Below are 18,347 nucleotides of genomic sequence, written 5' to 3'. Positions count from 1 at the left end.
GAAGCCCTGCTGCTGTGACGCCCTGCATCCACCACCACGCCGTCATGCTGCTGGATCTTCATCAACCTCTCCTCCCCCCTTGCTGGATCAAGAAGGAGGAGACGTCTCCCGTCCCGTACGTGTGTTGAACGCGGAGGTGCCGTCCGTTCGGCGCTGGTCATCGGTGATTTGGATCACGTCGAGTACGACTACATCATCACCGTTCTTTTGAACGCTTCCGTGCGCGATCTACAAAGGTATGTAGATGCATCTAATCACTCGTTGCTAGATGAACTCCTAGATGATCTTGGTGAAACGAGTAGGAAATTTTTTGTTTTCTGCAACGTTCCCCAACACCGTGTTGGCGGGAGGTGGAGATGGTGAGGCGTTGAAGAGACCGAGGGGCAAGACCAACTCCATGGTGGACGATAAGCGTGATGGGTCATCCATTGCCTTGCATGAGACTTTGCACGGCATGATGTCTCAAAAGGATGTGAGGGACGAGAAAAAGCGACAAAGTAAGGACGAGCAAATGAAGCAATACCTCGAGTTTCAAACGAAGAAGCTTGAGATGGAGGAGGCGGCCAAGAGGAGGAAGATCGACATGGAGGAGGCGTCCCGGCAGAGGCAACTCGACATCGAGGCCGCCAATGCCGCGGCCAGGCAGAGGCAGCTCGACATCGAGGTCACCAATGCCGCAAATAAAGCAAAGGAGGTGGCGCTAGCGATCATGAGCGTGGACTTGAGCAAGATGAACGACAAGGCGAGGAGCTGGTTCGAGGCCCGGCAGAAGGAGATGTTGGACGCCGACGGGCTGAACTAGGTGGTCTGTTCGGCCGTGGCCGTCCTTTTTGGAGGCTGGCATTGGTGTCGGCCGCTGACTTTGTGCCGGCGAGAAAAATATTCATTTTGAAGGGTGGTTGTGTTGCAGGCCGCTGGCTGTATTGCTGGCTACAAAATTATTTATTTTGAAGGCTGTCTGTATTGCCGGCTGCTGGTGGTGTTGCCGGCAAGGTCGTGTAGACAGACGTTTCTTTGGAGTCGTGCGCTGGAGTTGCCTTATGCTCAAAACAATCACTTTCATGTCACCGCCCCTTGTCTGCCTGAAACAATACCCAAAAAAGGGAAAGAGAAGAAGATACGTTCTATTGATAGAGAAGAGAATTCATGTAGTAACTCACACAACTGGGGCCTCGATGAGAGTACGGGTACAGTGCATACATGGAAGACACAGACAGGGCAGCAGAGTTGGTCGGCGTTGGGCCCTGTGCTGGCCGCCGGCCGGCCCGGCCACGCGGTTGACTCTTCTAGCCTCGGTTGGAATTTCCTCTCGCATCCATGTGCCTATGCTGCTCGTGATACTATCGACAGTCGGAGAAAAGGACTTAAAACTGTTTTCGTCGGACTTTGGCACCCTCCCCACACACGTGCTTCCTCACGACCAACCTGCCGGCCGCCGGCCGGCCGCCTGTTCCTGTTATGTTCGGTCCCACTTGCTAATGACGCAAGCGTTGCGCAATGATCACGTCAGTAACTTAGCTTCTCTGCAAATATTACCGAGACACAGTTTGTTACCCAGTACACAGCCCTACCGGTGGCTCTTCAAACTGACGGTTTGCTTCAAGTGCAACTGTGATGCTGTTTATGAAGCCGTGCTCTTTGCGATTAAAGAGGACGTACGGTTTGCTACCCAGCACACAGCCCTGCCGTGTTAGCATTTTCACAGGACAAAGTGAGCCTTGCATACACTATTGAGGACACGAAGGAGTTTTTTCAGGGTACGCTAATAACATACCTTAACTTTATAAAAGGAAGAAAATATGTACCCCTCCGTTCCATAATGTAAGACGTTTTTCGACTTTAGTGTAGTGTCAAAAAACATCTTACATTATGAAACGGCGGGGAGTACAAAAGATTACATATGCGCTATAGCTAGGTGTCACAAGTTGACCCTAACCAAGCCTTCACACAACTCCCTAGCTCTACTCGACTACTCTAATACAAGTTGTCCTCCAAACGCTCCTTCTCTAGCCCAGGTCCTCAGATCATCAAAGATCATATCCACCGTCTCCCACTCGCTCTTGATCATTCCGGTGCCGAATACTCGCGCGTTCCTTTGCTTCCATAGCGTCCAACAGATTAGCATCACGAAAGTGTCAAAGCCTTTCCGAGATTGCTTATCTATTCTTTTTCTAGCTTCTGTCCACCACTGCACCAATCTTGAGTCGATAGATGGGCATAGGTCCGTCGTCAAACCCATTCTAGTAATGCAGCGGAACCACACCTGCATCCAGCAGATAATGTACCCGTAAAACCATTAAAAAAAAGTTTAGGCCAAAAAATATCTCTAACAAATCCCGTAAGCGTGGAATAAATTTACAGGACTTAACTTTAGCTTTCCTCTAGTTTAGAACAAGTTTCGCTTTCATTAACTTTTGGCGGCAAGGTAACCGCCTGGAACGACCGCCGCAGCTCGCCTTCGTGCGCCGCCGCACCACCACGCCGCCCCATCATATGCCTCCGCTCCACCCCGACGCCAAGCCGCAGCTCCAGTGTGCCATCCCACCGCCTCCCCGTTCCCCGTCGTGCCACAGCTCGCCTGTGTCACTGACTTGCGGGCCCTAGACTTGTTTAATGGAAAAGTTTAAGAAAAAAACAAAATTTAGGGGAAGCAATCTACGGAATCTGACAAAAGTTGCTCTCAGTAAACTTTCCCCAAAATTTACAGTCATCGGGTTTTTAGGGCAATGGTTGGAGTTGCTCTAAGATTCCTTTTACAATACGAACAAGCGTACACATATCATATCTCTACTATTAACCGTTGTAGATTCGTCTTTGCCCCACCTCTCCTCACACACACTCATTCCTCACGTCATGCATTAACCCAATCAAATCAAATGAAATCTTGTCAAAAACTCAACTGAATCAAAACTCCGGCCATTTCTTTTCATCATCTTCTTTACCTGGGGTTCAGAATTATTCAGTCAAAGTTAGCTGCTCGAGAGGCTGTCATCTGCGGTTATTCACAGCCACAGGAGCCTTGGTCGAAGTTCCTACGGACAGTGAAGCAGACTCAGGACCATGTCTAGTCGACGGATAGATGGATCAGTGAAGCAGAGGCAAAGAAGCACCGTGAAGCGATGTGCGCCATCGGAACACCCAACCACAGCAGTTTTTGCAACTCTCCCGTGTCGGCCGCCGGCGAATCGGTGATCAACTGCGACACCATCATGCCAATAACACCCCCGGGGCCTGAGTTTTGATTTGCTAGGAACACCAGAATTTTACACTATGTAATTCTGCGGAAACCAAGAACAACCTCCCATCACAAACAGTTATGTAGATTATACAACGCATGCTTAACCGGCATTGCGGGCTGCACTCGACAGACAAGATGGACATTAATTTACAATACTAAGCAAGTTTTTCATCGGTAGGATAACACAGAAGAGACGCCAAGATAATTGATAGTAGGTTTATTCTTTCAGCCTTACATCGCCACATGTTGCAACCGGCTAGGTACCCCGCCCTAGAGTCTACTCTCTCACCTGAAACAACAAGTGCGGTGTCAGCAAAAAGATCAGGTAAGAAGCACAAGCTAATCAACGGCGCAGAAGCGATGGAGCACCAAGCACAGAAATATCTAAACTCTGCACAAGAAGAACTTCAGCACCACACGCCTATATTACCAGCTTAAAATGAGAGTCATAGTCCTATGCTAAACTTACAAGTCAAAGGGACAGTGTTTTGAGCAGATGCTCTGTTTCATTTACTCACTTGCGTTTTGCCTCTAAGCTCAGCCACAAGGTACAAAAGAACAAAAGGCACCTTTAGCACCAGTCAGCATCATGTTAAATAGCAAAAGTTTTATTGAAGCTGACAGGTCTGACTTTGTGAAGATCAAGTCACAATCATTCTACAACAAGTCCACAAGGTAGCTTTCAAGGCTGGCAGAAATTAAGTCTAAGATACTGACTGGTGCACAACACATTACCAGTCAAAAGGAAAGAAAGGGAAAAGGAAAACTCAAGTAATGCAAGACCACAAACGCAATTGCTTCAACCACATCGGCATGAGGCATCATCTGACTTGACCCAACAGATTAAGTAACCGATAAGAAAAAGTCTGTCATACTAGGGTCTGTGAAACTCCCATGCAATAAATTCTCGGCTAGCTCGCAACAAAGCAGTAAAGTCTTGGATATCATAACAGATGGCCACCTCAACTCAAAAGTGCATTGAATTGCAGTGTCACCACATACAGTGATCCGGAAAGACACCGTCGAAGATATGTTCTTGGAGAAGTCTCTCCCATGAAAATTACCACAGAAATTTCATATCTGCCATGGCTAATTTCTGTTGTCAAAGTAGTTTGTTTCAGGAAATATTTGCTTGTTGCACAGTTATTGATAAAAGGCTGCTATGCTGACTGGAAATAGTAGGCAGACAAAGTGCACTTTTGTTACTATGTGGTGAAACTGTATATATAAAAAAAATTTGAAAAACTGTTTGATAACAAAATTTATGCAACAGGACTGAAGAACTATAGGCAGGACTGTTACATGTACAGATATAGAGGCTAATTGGTTCGCTGCCAAAGTTTGGCATTGCCAATATTTGGCAAGCCAACATTTGGCAAAATCAAAAGTTGCCAAAAATTGGCAAATTTTTGATAGGTGGGCAAGAACCAATTGGTAGCAAACCAATTAAGCGCCAAATTTTAGACTTGCCAACAATTGGCATGCCAATTATTGGCACCAAACCAATTAGGCTCATAGATTTGAAGATTACCTATTTGATTACTCCGCGATAACCTTCTTATGAGCTTTGTATGACAAAATCACGTTCCATGCAAGGGCTACAAAATTAGCGGCAAGAACCTGGAAAAAGCAGCAGTTAGGTGAGAGCAATACTCAGAGCATGCCAAAACTATATAAAGGGGCAGAAAATAGCTAAGCTAATTCATTTCACATATACTGAACATTGTAGTAAAGACTGTCGAAATGTGCAACTTTTTTGGACCTGGAGCTTCTGTGGGACAAAATAGAAATTCAAAAACTGGAACGGTATCCACAATTGCCAATTCGCGATCAATGAAGAGAACCACTCCTGTAATAGTTGTAAATGTTCTTCATCAGTAAATGACACATACACAGTGTCAGGGAAGGGTTTTGAGAGGGTTGATATCCTTTTCACCTGCTTAAGCTTTGGCACTACAAGAGATGGCTTTCCCTCCAAGGTTACGAGTAAGCTCATGAAGACACCAATGAAAACAGGAGAGAAGATGAACTGGGCAAGGAGACAATTAAAAATTAACATGTCAAACAGGAATGCAATGGACATAAAAACAACTCAAGAAGGTAAAACAGGATATGAAGGAAATGATGAAAACCTGGTCAAGTAACAGGCGAGAAATGACACCAGATGTCCCGCTGATCGTCACTAATTTACTCAAATACAAGTACCTGCATATGGAGGCAAATTATCAATCAAACAAGAATATACACTAACTACTGATCACCATAATTTCTGCAGAATAGACAAGACAAGATTACCAGAAATGCAACGTTGGCCCCACCAGGACAAGTCCCAATAACGTGAACACAAATGTTCTCTTCAGGTCTAGCTCTGGCACTTTATCAATTACAAGCTTCAACAAAAGAAAAAGTAGATAAAGGGTTGTCAATTACACGTCTGCTCGTCCTAAATTTCACATCAAAACTAAGAAGGGATGGTACTCGTGCATGATCAGACTTACACAAGCATGCATCACGCAGCACAAAGTGTGGGTTTTCTCTTTAGTGCTAAACTACATCTGCACTTAACTACATATATGGAATAGAAGGCAAACATGTAGATAATTTACAATACAAGACATATGGCAAAATCGCGATACTGGTCCATTCTTGAATGAATAATAGTTCCCCCTTGCCATTACCAGACTACATTACGATTACCTCCGTCCGGGTTTATTAGGCCCTCTTTATTTTGGGCTAAAGTTTGACCATAAATTTAACTAATAAAATGTAATTGTATGTCACAAAAAATATACTATAGGAAACCTCTTTCAAATACAAATCAAGCAATATACTTTTTATATCATATAATTTGTATTTTGTTAGTTTTACATATGGTCAAAGTTTGGCTCAAAATACGAGGAGGCCCGATAAACCTGGACCGAGGTGGTACATGCATGTGACTAAATTGCGTTCAGCATGTCTAACATTCAGACTCTTTTTTCTTGTGCAATATTACATTGACTGATCTAGTTCCTGAAGAATTGTCAATGGTGGGGTAATCATTCACTAGTACAAGAAGATCCAAACAGAACTGAACAAGAGGTCGTATCTTGCAACCAAGGCTCGGCAATTAACCAACTGACGACTACCGAACCCATGCTGCATTGCATAATACCACACTCTAAGGCAGCAACTAATAGCGTTGGCATCAACGAACCTGGCAGATGAGGTCCCCGGCCAGAGTCAGCACAGCAGAAGTGACAGCCTTGGTCGCCACCGGATGCTTGTCAAGAGACAGAAGGTACCTGTCGCGGCCATTTCAACACACCCAGTGTGAGTATTCTACTGAAGCATCAGAACCCACACGGGAAAATTTCCAAGGAATGAAGAAGAGGTCCAACGGAATCACCAGGCCACGAGCTGCAAGCCCTTCGCCCGGGCCGCATCCACTCCTCCAGATGCTGCTGCGGGGGCGGAGTTGCAGCAGGAGGCTGCGTGGAGCGTCTGGAGCCGCGCGAGGCGGCCGCCGCCCTTCAGGGGCTCGACGGGGGCAGGGGCGGTGGACAGGTGAGCGGAGCTGGAGAGGAAGCGGCCCGTTGCAGTGGGCCTCGGAGAGATGATGGGGCGGGGGCCGAGGAGGAGCGGGAGCGCGGACGCCATCGCCATGGAAGAGGATGAGGAGGAGCTTTGGGTTTTGGGAATCGTGCTAGGGTTCTAGAAAATTCCAGAGCCAGAGAGGCAGTGAATGAATAAACTAAACCTGGGCTCATTTGGGCCCATTCGTCTTTCGCGTGAGAAGGAAACGGACCGTTCGCCTTCAGCCCGGCCCATTTAGGTGGTCTTCTTGACCTAGCCACGAAGGCGAGAAGGAAAACGATCCCGCCACCATCTCGCCGGCATTTCCTCCCACTTGCGGCTGCAGCGGCGGCGGCGGCCACCGCCCACCGGGTGTGGAGGCGAGATGTCGTACATGCGAGGCGATCTGCTGACGAAGACGCGGAAACTGGTGAAGGGGCTGGCCAAGCCCGCCCCTGCCTGGCTCAAGGCCATGGAGCAGTAAGTACTCCCCTGATCCCTAGCTCCGCCTCTCCACTTCCGCTATCTTTTGCTCCGGCCGTTTGATGTTGGTGCGGTGAATTGTGTGGAAATGAGAGATCCAACCTTGGTGATCTACTCATCGCATTTGTCCTCCATATACGGTTGATTATCAGTAGTTGGTAAAACTAGATTTGGTATTGTCCACAACATCATCTATCGGTGGCTCGATATTCTAATTTACGCTCTTACAATCCATATAGATGATTGCATTTCCTTTATCATTTGGTTCTCATGGTTACTTATATTAGATGAAAGAAGGCAGAATTGTTGAAAATCAATGTAGTCCCATTTTCTAGAGCGAGCTGTGCTCTGTTTTGCTTTTCAACCAGACTAACATGTTTTTTACAGTTTATTTATTTGCACTGTGTAGCAAACCCGCATACATTTCCTAGGCAAGCTTCAAACTAAACACCAAAATGTTAAATTTGTCAAATCTTGTTTCAGTTATGCTCGATCCAATTATCCCACATTTTTTACGTTGATCATTGGCTGTGAGTGGTTTGTGTGAAACAGAACGAACTCTGCCCTACCTTTTCACCTGACACATTTGTGGACTGATCACACTATGCAGTGCCATAAGGGTAATTTTACATCATCCACTTGGTCCATGATTTATTTATCTTGGCGTTATTTATCGATGTGCTCCATTTAATAGTTAGGTGAACGGGTTTCCTTGGCCGTATTGTTTTCTTCCTTCATGATCTTGATCAAATCTCCTATCTGGGGAAGGCAGAAGATATTTGTGGCTGAAGGGTTCCTGCATTAAGTTTGTCTAATTGGGTTTAATTGCCATTTGCTGTAAACTCGAATATTTGTGAACTGAAGATGTTTGTCCTATTCTTCTATGCGCTAATTCTCTCTACATTATATTCATGTTGCTTGTTTTTTCTTTGAAACACATGTTGCTTTTTTATTAGGGCACCTCCAGTCACATTCCCTAGAACTGATGGTAAAATCGAGAAGATAGAACTGCCAGAGGATGTCTATGTCAAGAGGTTCTTCAGAAGGCATCCTGATTCACTCTACCATGATGCAATAAAGTAATTTTCTTGTTATATCTATCATTACAATCATGACTGTAAAGTATACAAGTTTGATAAGGTTCCAGAATTGAGGATGTGAATGTGTTTGGCCTTTCTTCCATTTTGTTTACAATTTCCTTTTGAGAAGTTAATGAGGAATCATTTCAAATTTGAACTAAAACCATGCAATTTGAACTAAGACCACGCCACCTATTTCTGAACGGAGGGAGTAGTTATTTTGATACTTGATGCTCGCCTTATTTTTCCTTTGAACTGATTAATACAACTACATAATGATGCATTAGTCTAAAAAAAGCTTTTGTTTGAAGGAGGTACAATTGTACATGTACAGACTAGCAACTCCTTTTTCTGACTGTTGATGGTGTCAACATTGCCCTTCTGTTTCACTCCCAGATATTGTCTTACCCCACTTTTTGTGTCATACTGTACACAAAATTTAATAGCTAGCCAATTCTTTCAGGATAAGCGGGTTTGATCCACCGCCAGCAAGAGTTTTTGCTTGGTGTGTCTTAGAGTTGAAAGAACAGGGAGTCAATGAAGATGATGCAATGGCTGTAGCAGATGTAATTTTCCTCTTCTAAAATATATCATTTGTTTCTCTGATGGAGCAGTAAACCAATTATTGGTCCTGCTCTGTCCAAATCTCAAGGTATAGAGTTATAACTCCTTGCATGACTGACATCCTTTGGCAGATGGAGTATGGAGCAGAGAAAAAAGCAAAGAAGCTAGCATACAAGGAACTGAAACAAATTGCACGCAGAGAAGGAAAGCCACCACCTCCAAATCCATATCCAAGCGCTATCAAAGAAATACAGGCAGAGGAAAAGAAGTATGTTAGGGACCGTTTCCATAACCCAAAGGTACTCGAGATCGTGAATAAGATGAAAGAGGACAGACAGATGTTTCTTCAAGATAGAGCGGCAGCATCAGGTGCATCAGGTGAAGGACAGTAACTAGTTGTGTGGACTGGCCTACTAGTTGCTGTTGCTTATGACATCAACCAACTGATATTTAAACTCGATGTTTAGTTTTTCTATAAAAATAAAGTTGTGTGCACATTCAGAAGTTAGTTAAAGAACTAGCTGTAAGGGTTCGAAACATGTTTGGTGAGATAGAGCATTGTTTCTTTCTCATATATTTTTACTATTTTCCTCATACTTACTGATTTCATCTCCCATATTGGTTTAGCCTCAATGCTGTATGAAAGTTTCTCCGACATTGTGCAGCTTGATTGAAATAGAAATAGCATCTTGACATGTAGTTTCCATCTGTCCCTGTGACGAGCATTTTAGTAATCTGAGCACTGGTTCAATTGGTGCTCCCTCGTCAGTACTCTGCTGTGAGGTTGAAGGGGCCAATAGATCCACGTACACTGTTGAGATATGGCATTCTGAGGGACATGATGGAAACTGACATTTTTTGTTGCTTGCTCTTTCTTTGCATTAGCACCTCTTTACTCTTTTTTTGTAAAATAGTTTCCTTCCGTTGGAGTTGTAAGTTATTCTTTTGCCTGCAAAAATAGTATGGAAATATATTAATGGATCAAAATATAGAACATTATTTCTTTGTCACAACTTATTTCTTTATTTTCTCTGTTATTGAGTTTAATTTCCCATGTTCCTATATCCTTAATGCTGGGTTCCCAAACAATTTACAAGCTTTATTAATTTGCCAAATATTGACAGGATGGTACTATCCTTGTTCTTCACTTTTCTCTCCTTATTTGTGATTCGTGTAATTTCCATCTGTCCCTGTGATGAACATTTTAGTAATCTGAGCACTGGTTCAATTGGTGCTCCCTTTCAGCCCTCTGTTGTGAGGTCGAAGGAACCAATGTTTCCACACGTGCACTGTTGAGATATGGCATTCTGAGTGACATGATGGGGGACACTTTTCTTGTTGTTGGTTACTCTATATTCCCTATATAGGTTTTCCTCTCTTAAGATTTATATGTCTTCTCATCTTCTGCTATTCATCCAGCACTGTAATTGCAAATCTTTGCTATCTTGAAATTTGATGTGTCCCCTCTGCAATTTGTGATTTGTTTTTGCTTTTTGGCGAGGAAGCAGACCTGGTGAATGAAGGAATTTTATTATTTTTTGAACGCAGAGGCAAAAGATTTGCCTCATTCATTAATTAAGGGAGGAGACAAGGTTTAAGTCGGAGCCACATGAGGCCCACTGAATACAAAGACATTACTCTCGTGGCATCAAATTACTCAGGCGTTTCGCACTCGCTAGCACCCAGAGCCTAGCTTCCTCCAAATTTCGCAAGATGATTTGGGGGGGGCGTCGATTTCTTCTGGAAGACCCTTGCATTTCTCATTCCAAATGGTCCAGGTGATGAGCAAGGTGAGTTCTCATTCCAAATGGTCCAGGTGATGAGCAAGGTGAGGATCGTCATCGCCTTGTTGCGCCTGGCCATATGAGTTCACCAACTACTGAGAGAGTGATGAGCCGCCCATTGGTTGGTGTTGATACCGCCAATTTGCAACCAATCTCTAATCAGCCTCCACAACCGCATAGTGTACCGACATTTGTAGAAAAGGCGAGTGGCGGACTCGAACTCCCTCTTGCATAACGGGCAGAGACCACAATTTTGCAACCCGCGCCGTCCACACCCTATTTTGGATAGGTAGCCATGCGAAGAATTTGACCTTGGGGGTGCCTAGACTTTCCAAATAACCTTGTTCATGGGCGTGAGGATAGCTCCGATGAATTGCGCCTTATATGCTGATTTGGCCGAGTATTCCCCATTAGGGGAGAGCTTCCAAATGATGGTGTCATGGACGTCTTGGGAGATGTTTATATGAGAGAGCAGAGACCACAGTTCAATGAATTGAGTCACATGAATCCAAGTCAGCTCACAATGCATGTCAATGGCCTTGATCCACGCATCATCGTGCAAGGCCCCACTAACCTTCCAACTTTTGAGCTTCGAGATCTTGTATATGAGGGATGCAACATCAATTGGCTTCTTGCCTCTGAGCCACGGTGCGTCCCAAAATGGCGTCCTTTCCCCATTGCCAACTTTGATGGTGGTGAGAGCATAGAAAAGATCCATGTCCTCTTTGTCGCACGGGTTTCACGAACCAACCCAAATCTTCGTTGGGTCATTGCCACTCATACCATGGCCAACGCAACCGGAGAGCTCTAGCAAATTTGTCAAGGTGTAGGACCCCTAATCCTCCCGGGTGAGTAGGTCTACAGACCGTTTCCCAGTTAATCGAGCACTTACCTCCGGAGACCTTTTTCGTGCCCGCCCAAAGGTAAGCATGCTCAATCTTGTTGATGCTCTGGAGAACGGGTGCTGGCACAATGAGCGGGGTGAGGTGGTGGATGGCCTGGGAGGTGAGGACCGACTTCACAAGAGCCCCACGTCTGATGGAGGTGATATGCATGCCCTTCCAAGGCACAAGCTTGTTCGCAATTTTGTCATCTAGGTGTTGATAGTCCACTCGCTTAAGTTGCCAAACGGAAAGCGGTAATCCGAGGTATCTCATGGGGAAAGAAGCTCGAGTGGCTGGCATGTCCTTAAGTATGGCATCCAAATCCAAGTGTCGACACCGAATCGGCACCAAGGAGCTCTTGCGAAAGTTTGTGTGCATCCCTGTGACCTCACCAAACCCCTCCAGGATGTCGGCCAGGTTTCTAATATCCTCCTAAATTGGCGCCACAAAGACAGCCGCGTCGTCAGCATAGAGTGATGTCCGAATAATGGTGCCACGCCCTCTAATCTTGTGTAGAAGTCCAATCCGTGTTGTTGAGTTGAGCAGTTGTTGTAGCGGGTCACGTTCTTGTGTTTGGATTGAAATACGATAGGAACCTACGAAAAGCTTCTTTGATGCACTGCATCTAGTGGCATGCATATCCTCACCATTCGGTTGCATGTGGATCATGACCGAGCATTTATGTAACAATGTATAAGAGCGACGCGTTTGTTATTCACCGGGCTGTATTGGCCGTGTAATTCAACAAGCTTGGTCCTGGATTCCTCCAGCATAAGTAGTAGATGTCCCGCGAGCCAGCACAAGCAGATGTCCCACGGATTCACTACAAGGCGGCAGCGACCTGATCCTCTATGGGAGACTGTTACAAGTTGATTGTAAAGGAACGAGAGAGACAACCATCAGAGAGACAAATGAATCGAAGTATCCTTTATTGATGTTGGATTGTACATATATATACAGGGTGAACAGTCGCCTCGAAGGGATACGTCGGTTCCTAGAGGCGTCTTTCCAGGGAGCAACCGTCGGAGACGGTTACCATAAAACGTGAGACATCACGTGCGGCAGGAGCGGGGATTCCCCTAATAATCGTCAGATTATTATTTTAACACTCCCCCTAATCACCGCTTGACATATGAATCCATCATCATCATCTTGATTAAAGACTCCTCCAAAAACCCTGTGGGAAAAAACGGAGGGAGTAGAGTAGGATATGTTGGTAAAACTCCTTCAAACCCAGTGGGAAAATAAGGAGAAAATGATCCAACATATAATAATTATTGACTCTGTTTACTCAATGTGAAGTAATTCCACAGAATATAGAGGTCAATAAATATGTCGTATATACCTCCCTAAAAACCCCGGTGGGGAAAATAGACAGTATGACATATGACCTTATGTTGATATTACCTCATTAAAAACCTTTATGAGAACATATATAGTAAACTCATGAAGGAAAAAAGAGTATAATATGATGCATTGAGCAGGAACAATTCAGGAAGATACTCCCCCTGATTCTTGCAAATTCCGAAGTCGTCATATGCCAATTCCATTTACACATTCCTGGAATGTAAAAACTGGTAGAGACTTGGTGAACAAATCAGTTGCATGATTTGACTTGCAAGATATGCAATATAGTGATATTGCTTATTATGTAACCTGTTTGCATCCGGGCAACACAAGAAACATTATCGTTGAGATAATGGTTGGTGGATGTAGCCATGAGGTCTGTTTCAAAGACTTTTCATGAGAGGGCTACCACACCTAGTAGGAACACTAAGCTTGTCTACGATCTGACATAGTGGGGATCTGATCGATGTATCCAATGATATCGGTGTTCACATTTCTGTGAAACTGAAAAACCAGGACAAGATGTTTGATGCCTTGGAGATATCGAAAGATATTCTTGAGTACCAACCAATTTTGTTTGGTGGATCCAGTGGCAGTATGGAACATTGAGTCCCAATATCTCATTTCCATCATCTCTTGGTCTAAATAGATCTTTCTCTACGTCTAGAGAATGAACTACCATGAGTTATGGATGGATAATATTTGTCCACAATGAATTTTTCTAATATATTTTGGATATAGACAACATAGCATACCATAATGTACGAATGAAGGTGCTCAAGTTGCAGTAACGAGCGGTGTTTTGGTTTACCCAAATCCTTCATTTAAACTTCATCATTAGATGATTACATGTGTCGTCATTGCAGACATACAAACATGGATAATCATCTTTGCAGGAGTAATCCTTTTGTATAAGGAACTCACTACGTCGGTTGTACCATATGTACCGACCACAAAAAGTCGTATGGTGACTTACTAGTTTTACACAATGTATGTTGCATTTTGTATTTCGATTCAGAATTGAGATTCCATCAGAAATCAATCATATATGTCTGAATCTAGTGATCCACATGCATATGTAATCACTACATCTATCAACTGCAGAGATAGACGATTTTGTACTGCCAATTATATAAGTTATCGGAATGAGATTCCACCTCCGGAGAATAGTTGGGTATCTGCGTGAACCCTTGTGCTACAATACTTGCTCTTTGTTTCACCACCTCATTGTTCTCAATTCTGTTTCCAGAAGAAAACTGGTGTAGGTATTGCTTATGAATACCTTCCCATTATTGAGCAAGATCATTTCTATCTAGACTATACCCTTTGCTTGAGTTCAGTCCGAGTGTTGTTCACACTTTGCCATGGCCATGGTCTTTGGATCTGAATCATTTGAAAGGTTTTTGCAATCTAGTTGAGAAATGTATGTCGACAATTGTAGACTTCCGGTTATATGATTCTCCAGAATCTATATATCAATATATAGTTGACGGAAATATCGTTACCCATGGTGACTGCTCGCGATTTCCCAATGCGATTGAGTCGGGTATTCCGATGTCCCGGTCATTGTGTGCACTATGACCTGGGTTGGTGGAGGTTTTCCGTCCACTAGGTGTATACTACCCATTAGGTGTCTGCCAACATGAAGTTGACTTGCATTTACTGATTCACAGGCCTTGATATCCTTGCTTGTGATAAGCTGAATCCCGACTTACTTCTGCCATACATCTCCCCCTGTTGCTTTGAACGGGGAGTGGAGTGGATTTTATTGGTACCTCCACTCTTTCAGGCGTACTTTTGTAGGATTGTAGGATTGTGTGACACCTTTATAGTCAGTAAATGAATCTGGCAGGTTATTTGCAATGTGTTGCAAATCTTCTGAACGCATAGTTCAGATCTTTGAATACATGGATTTGAGGTAGAAATGTGTTGAACATTCCACTAATTTCTTGGCATTCTTTATGGTACTTGAAATCTCCCCCTAATGCCTAGAAATATTCCTCATTAAATCAGCATACTGACCTTGAATAACTCCCCGTGCGGGGGCTTGAGGTATTGACGGAAATACAGTTATTCCTCACATAGATCCCAACTATATGTTGAGGGGCCAATGATGTATGCCGGGGTGGTGATATCGGTATGCAACCGAATTACCGCAGATAGGAAATACTTGATAGATATCCACATATCAAAGATAGAGGGGAATAATATTATGCAGTTCTGTCATGAGCGTGTAAAACTGCATGACTCCAACGTAAAGTTGGCAAGTTGCAATTCCAAAGTAAAGATAATGCAATGAGCTTAACTCTTTGGATAGGAGTCTACCAAACCATTTTGAGTCTAGACCTTAGGACAAATTGCTACTCAATCCAAGGGCCATAGAGAATGCACTCAAGGAGAATTCTGCAATGTTATCCATTCGATTTGCTTGAAATCGATGTCAGGATAATGAGCCAATGGTTTCGTGTGAATAAAGCACACATTTAAGACCATCATGTAGATATGTCTTTTAAAACCATGGAATACCTGAATAGTCTAGTCAATGGATGGGAAGAGCCACTTACCTCAACTTGATGCATTCAAGGAGTCTGAGTGGTTCAGCATAGACTTTAAGGTGTGCGAGCCTTAAAATTAGCTTCCCTTGTGTCACTTGTAGTGCACATAAAATCCAAATGATGTTAGAATTTAGCATCATAATAATCATAAACTATTGGAATTGCTGATAGTTTCTGTTTCAACCCAATGTCTCGATGACCAAGGCGAGTATGCCAAGTTTGTCATGTACAAGACACTCTGGAAAACTATCTCGTACACAACATGTGCTACGGGTTGAGTCTTATGTGTAGTACAATCCAGATGATACACATAGAATGTGCTTGCCATATCCATTGCATATGGTAAAGAGAGGTTATTTCTCTTTGTTGTCATCATAAGTTTCGCTATGGAAACTATTTTTGACGGATACCTTCATAGTAGGGTACGAGTTAAACCTCATTGCGTCCAGCGATTTAAATATCTCCTTTCTCTCAATGAGAATGGAAAAATTGGACTTCCCTGAGTATAAAGTTTGTGGTGCATATGTCCACAAGGCACATATCATTTTTCATCGGATTGACTTCCGTAGAAATCTATATATAGACATGAAGATTCTCAATATGAAAATCACTGTCAGATATATAGAATACATACAAATGTATTTGTATCAAAGTGCTGATACAGTATATTGTGATATACAATATATGATGACAACAATAATCATGTTCTTATTAGAACATCATAAATGGACATAAATAAATAGATCACTAAGAAGACTAAGGGACTAAATGTATAGTCTCCAAACATGTCAGTTGATGCATATTCAACCATCATGCTCTCCATGCTCATAGGGTCTCATGACAGCTTGATGGTGTCCGGTTGAGGGTTTGAAGTGAGTTTCAAACCATTACCCTTGAGGTCCTTTGCATCCCGGTGGCGTGTCTTGGATTGCACGCGCTATCCCATGGGATGCAAGACTGATCTTAATGTCCATGACCCGCTTAAGTAAGTTGTGGTCATTGAGGGCAAGTGCCTCAAATTGTTAGCCATCAATTACTTATAGGGGCAAGCCAGAGATAATTAATTTACAAGAAGTAAATTAAAAACCATCATGGTTTTGTAATAAAAAAGCAAAAATTTGACTCAAGTGTATAACTTGAAAATGCTCAACCTCAATTATGGGAACATAACACATTGAAGATCACTTAGATCTCATAGTAATAGGTTGCATGGCCATTACCTTGTGTATGCTACAATTTAGATATAAGGAATACACGTTGAAGGTAATCGCTTGTGGAGTTTGACAAAGCGTAGACCTCAGAGTAAGAGGGGATAGTCTGCAAATGAGCAGTAGATCCCAACTCATTACCTTATGATTCCAAATATAATGAGGGAGAAATATTCAAAATTTTGCAAGTTTGATATTGCGAGAGAAGGTGATCTCAATCGCAAAAACATGTTCAAGAGAACTTGATATGTGGTAAACACATAGAACATGCCATTATTCCCAGATGGAAATTTGGTACTCAGCAGAACAGTACTGATGTACTGAATTTGTCTTTGCAAGAGATTAAAAATCTCAATTGCAAATGGACGTAATAAATCTCGACATATGATAAACGTGGAAAAATATTACATCAATTTAGGATCTGGAATACATCTGTACTCAACAGAAAACAATACTAAAATAGTTGTACTGAATTTAACAATCTAAAAAGGAATAAAACTACTGCTTGAATTAGTGTTATTTGCTCACATACTGAACTAGTACTAATGCATCGATCAAGCAAGTACTCCCTCCATTCGGAATTAGATGTCGCGACTGCTTTTTTGTGAAAACCCCCTTCATCTATCTCCGACCAAACCCGCGGTCCTCGCCCTCACTTTCTTCTCCGGCTGGCCGCCGCGGTCCGCTCTGTGCTGTTCTCCGGCTCGCCGCCGCGCTCTCCCCCCCCCCACCATGGATTCCGCGCTCTCCTCCCCTACCTTCGGTGGCCTCGCCGCGCTCCTCTCCTCCTTCCCGCGGCGAACTTGCAAAAAGGTTGGACCTTTGAGTTCAAGCCGGCGAAGGATTCCGTCGATGCGAGGCCGAAGGCGCCAGATCCAGACCACTACCAACACGATGCCGGCAGCAACCTTCCCACAAGCAGCGGCCATGGCGTTTCCGCCCCGTCGGTGGCGGCCGCCTCGCCGTCGGCCTCGGCCGTCCAGCTGGAGCCGCGGGTGGAGCAGCACTGCAGCGGGAGGGCGGGTACTGGGTGCTCAAGGAGAAGTACCACACCAGCCTCAGCTCACCAAGCTGCCCATGGAGTAGATCGACGCCGACAAGCTCACCAAGGAGGACGTCGATATGCGACTCAAGTGGCTCGGCCTCTTCCTCAGCCGCAAGCAGCAGTGTATGCCCCTGCTCTGTCAAGGTATACTCTGAATTCTGAATTTTTATTTGAACTCTGAATTTTTATCTTGTGGCACCATAAGAGATACTCTGGATTTTGATGTTCCTGTCTTCAAACTGGCAATGTTCTGAATGAAACCATCGATCTCAGCATTCAGGTTCTTGATTATGATTAGGAAAAAAGAAAGAAAGAAAGAATACGTTTGCCTAGGTTCTTGATTATTTTTAGCCTTGCTGTTAAGCTTTGCTAATTGCTGCCCATGTGGTGGTGGTGGTAACTGAAGTACTGAACCCCCGTGAATTCCTGGGTCAATGCTAACCTTTGCCCAGCTCCTACTTTTGCTGCACTGATCTGACTGACTGAGATCTGCCTTGTGGGATCCTCCAGCAACCAACCGCTTTGCTTCAGTTGCTGCATGCTTAGTACAGCAGCAGCACTCGGCCGTTCCACTGGTTGGTGTCTGTGACTGACAGGGTGACAAT

General features: G+C 43.9%; 3 protein-coding genes across 3 annotated transcripts; 2 read left to right on the top strand and 1 right to left on the bottom strand.

The window, feature by feature from the left end:
• Window positions 1–3,210: 3,210 nt before the first annotated feature.
• Window positions 3,211–6,943, bottom strand: LOC119308395 (protein sym-1-like). The gene is made up of 8 exons (XM_037584520.1): window positions 6,627–6,943; window positions 6,435–6,522; window positions 5,534–5,628; window positions 5,371–5,443; window positions 5,175–5,267; window positions 5,001–5,087; window positions 4,770–4,858; window positions 3,211–3,527 (listed from the first exon to the last, which is right to left on the bottom strand). The coding sequence occupies exons 1-7, from the start codon at window positions 6,881–6,883 to the stop codon at window positions 4,778–4,780; spliced, it is 774 nt and encodes a 257-aa protein (XP_037440417.1). The 5' UTR covers window positions 6,884–6,943; the 3' UTR covers window positions 3,211–3,527; window positions 4,770–4,777.
• A 139-nt stretch (window positions 6,944–7,082) lies between these two features.
• Window positions 7,083–9,535, top strand: LOC119308396. The gene is made up of 4 exons (XM_037584521.1): window positions 7,083–7,273; window positions 8,233–8,355; window positions 8,819–8,921; window positions 9,051–9,535. The coding sequence occupies exons 1-4, from the start codon at window positions 7,179–7,181 to the stop codon at window positions 9,309–9,311; spliced, it is 582 nt and encodes a 193-aa protein (XP_037440418.1). The 5' UTR covers window positions 7,083–7,178; the 3' UTR covers window positions 9,312–9,535.
• A 77-nt stretch (window positions 9,536–9,612) lies between these two features.
• LOC119309385 lies at window positions 9,613–10,466 on the top strand (the record flags this gene model as incomplete). Its single annotated transcript, XM_037585399.1, has 2 exons — window positions 9,613–9,770; window positions 10,044–10,466. Coding segments are annotated over 2 exons (330 nt in total), but the record flags the coding sequence as incomplete, so codon positions are not given.
• Window positions 10,467–18,347: the final 7,881 nt, after the last annotated feature.

Source organism: Triticum dicoccoides, chromosome 5B, assembly GCF_002162155.2.
Source record: "Triticum dicoccoides isolate Atlit2015 ecotype Zavitan chromosome 5B, WEW_v2.0, whole genome shotgun sequence".
Taxonomy (NCBI): Eukaryota; Viridiplantae; Streptophyta; class Magnoliopsida; order Poales; family Poaceae; genus Triticum; species Triticum dicoccoides.
Note: the sequence above shows the minus strand (reverse complement) of the source record. Positions and strands in the feature narration are given on the sequence as shown.

Bases quoted from the DNA above. Each gene is read 5' to 3' on its own strand.
- LOC119308395 (XM_037584520.1), bottom strand. From the start codon at position 6,883: ATGGCGATGGCGTCCGCGCTCCCGCTCCTCCTCGGCCCCCGCCCCATC. The intron at 6,523-6,626 runs GTGATTCCGTTG...TGGCCGCGACAG, and splicing joins GGCTTGCAGCTCGTGGCCTG to GTACCTTCTGTCTCTTGACA. The intron at 5,444-5,533 runs GTAATCTTGTCT...CTCCATATGCAG, and splicing joins GGGCCAACGTTGCATTTCTG to GTACTTGTATTTGAGTAAAT.
- LOC119308396 (XM_037584521.1), top strand. From the start codon at position 7,179: ATGTCGTACATGCGAGGCGATCTGCTGACGAAGACGCGGAAACTGGTG. The intron at 8,356-8,818 runs GTAATTTTCTTG...CAATTCTTTCAG, and splicing joins CTCTACCATGATGCAATAAA to GATAAGCGGGTTTGATCCAC. The intron at 8,922-9,050 runs GTAATTTTCCTC...ATCCTTTGGCAG, and splicing joins ATGCAATGGCTGTAGCAGAT to ATGGAGTATGGAGCAGAGAA.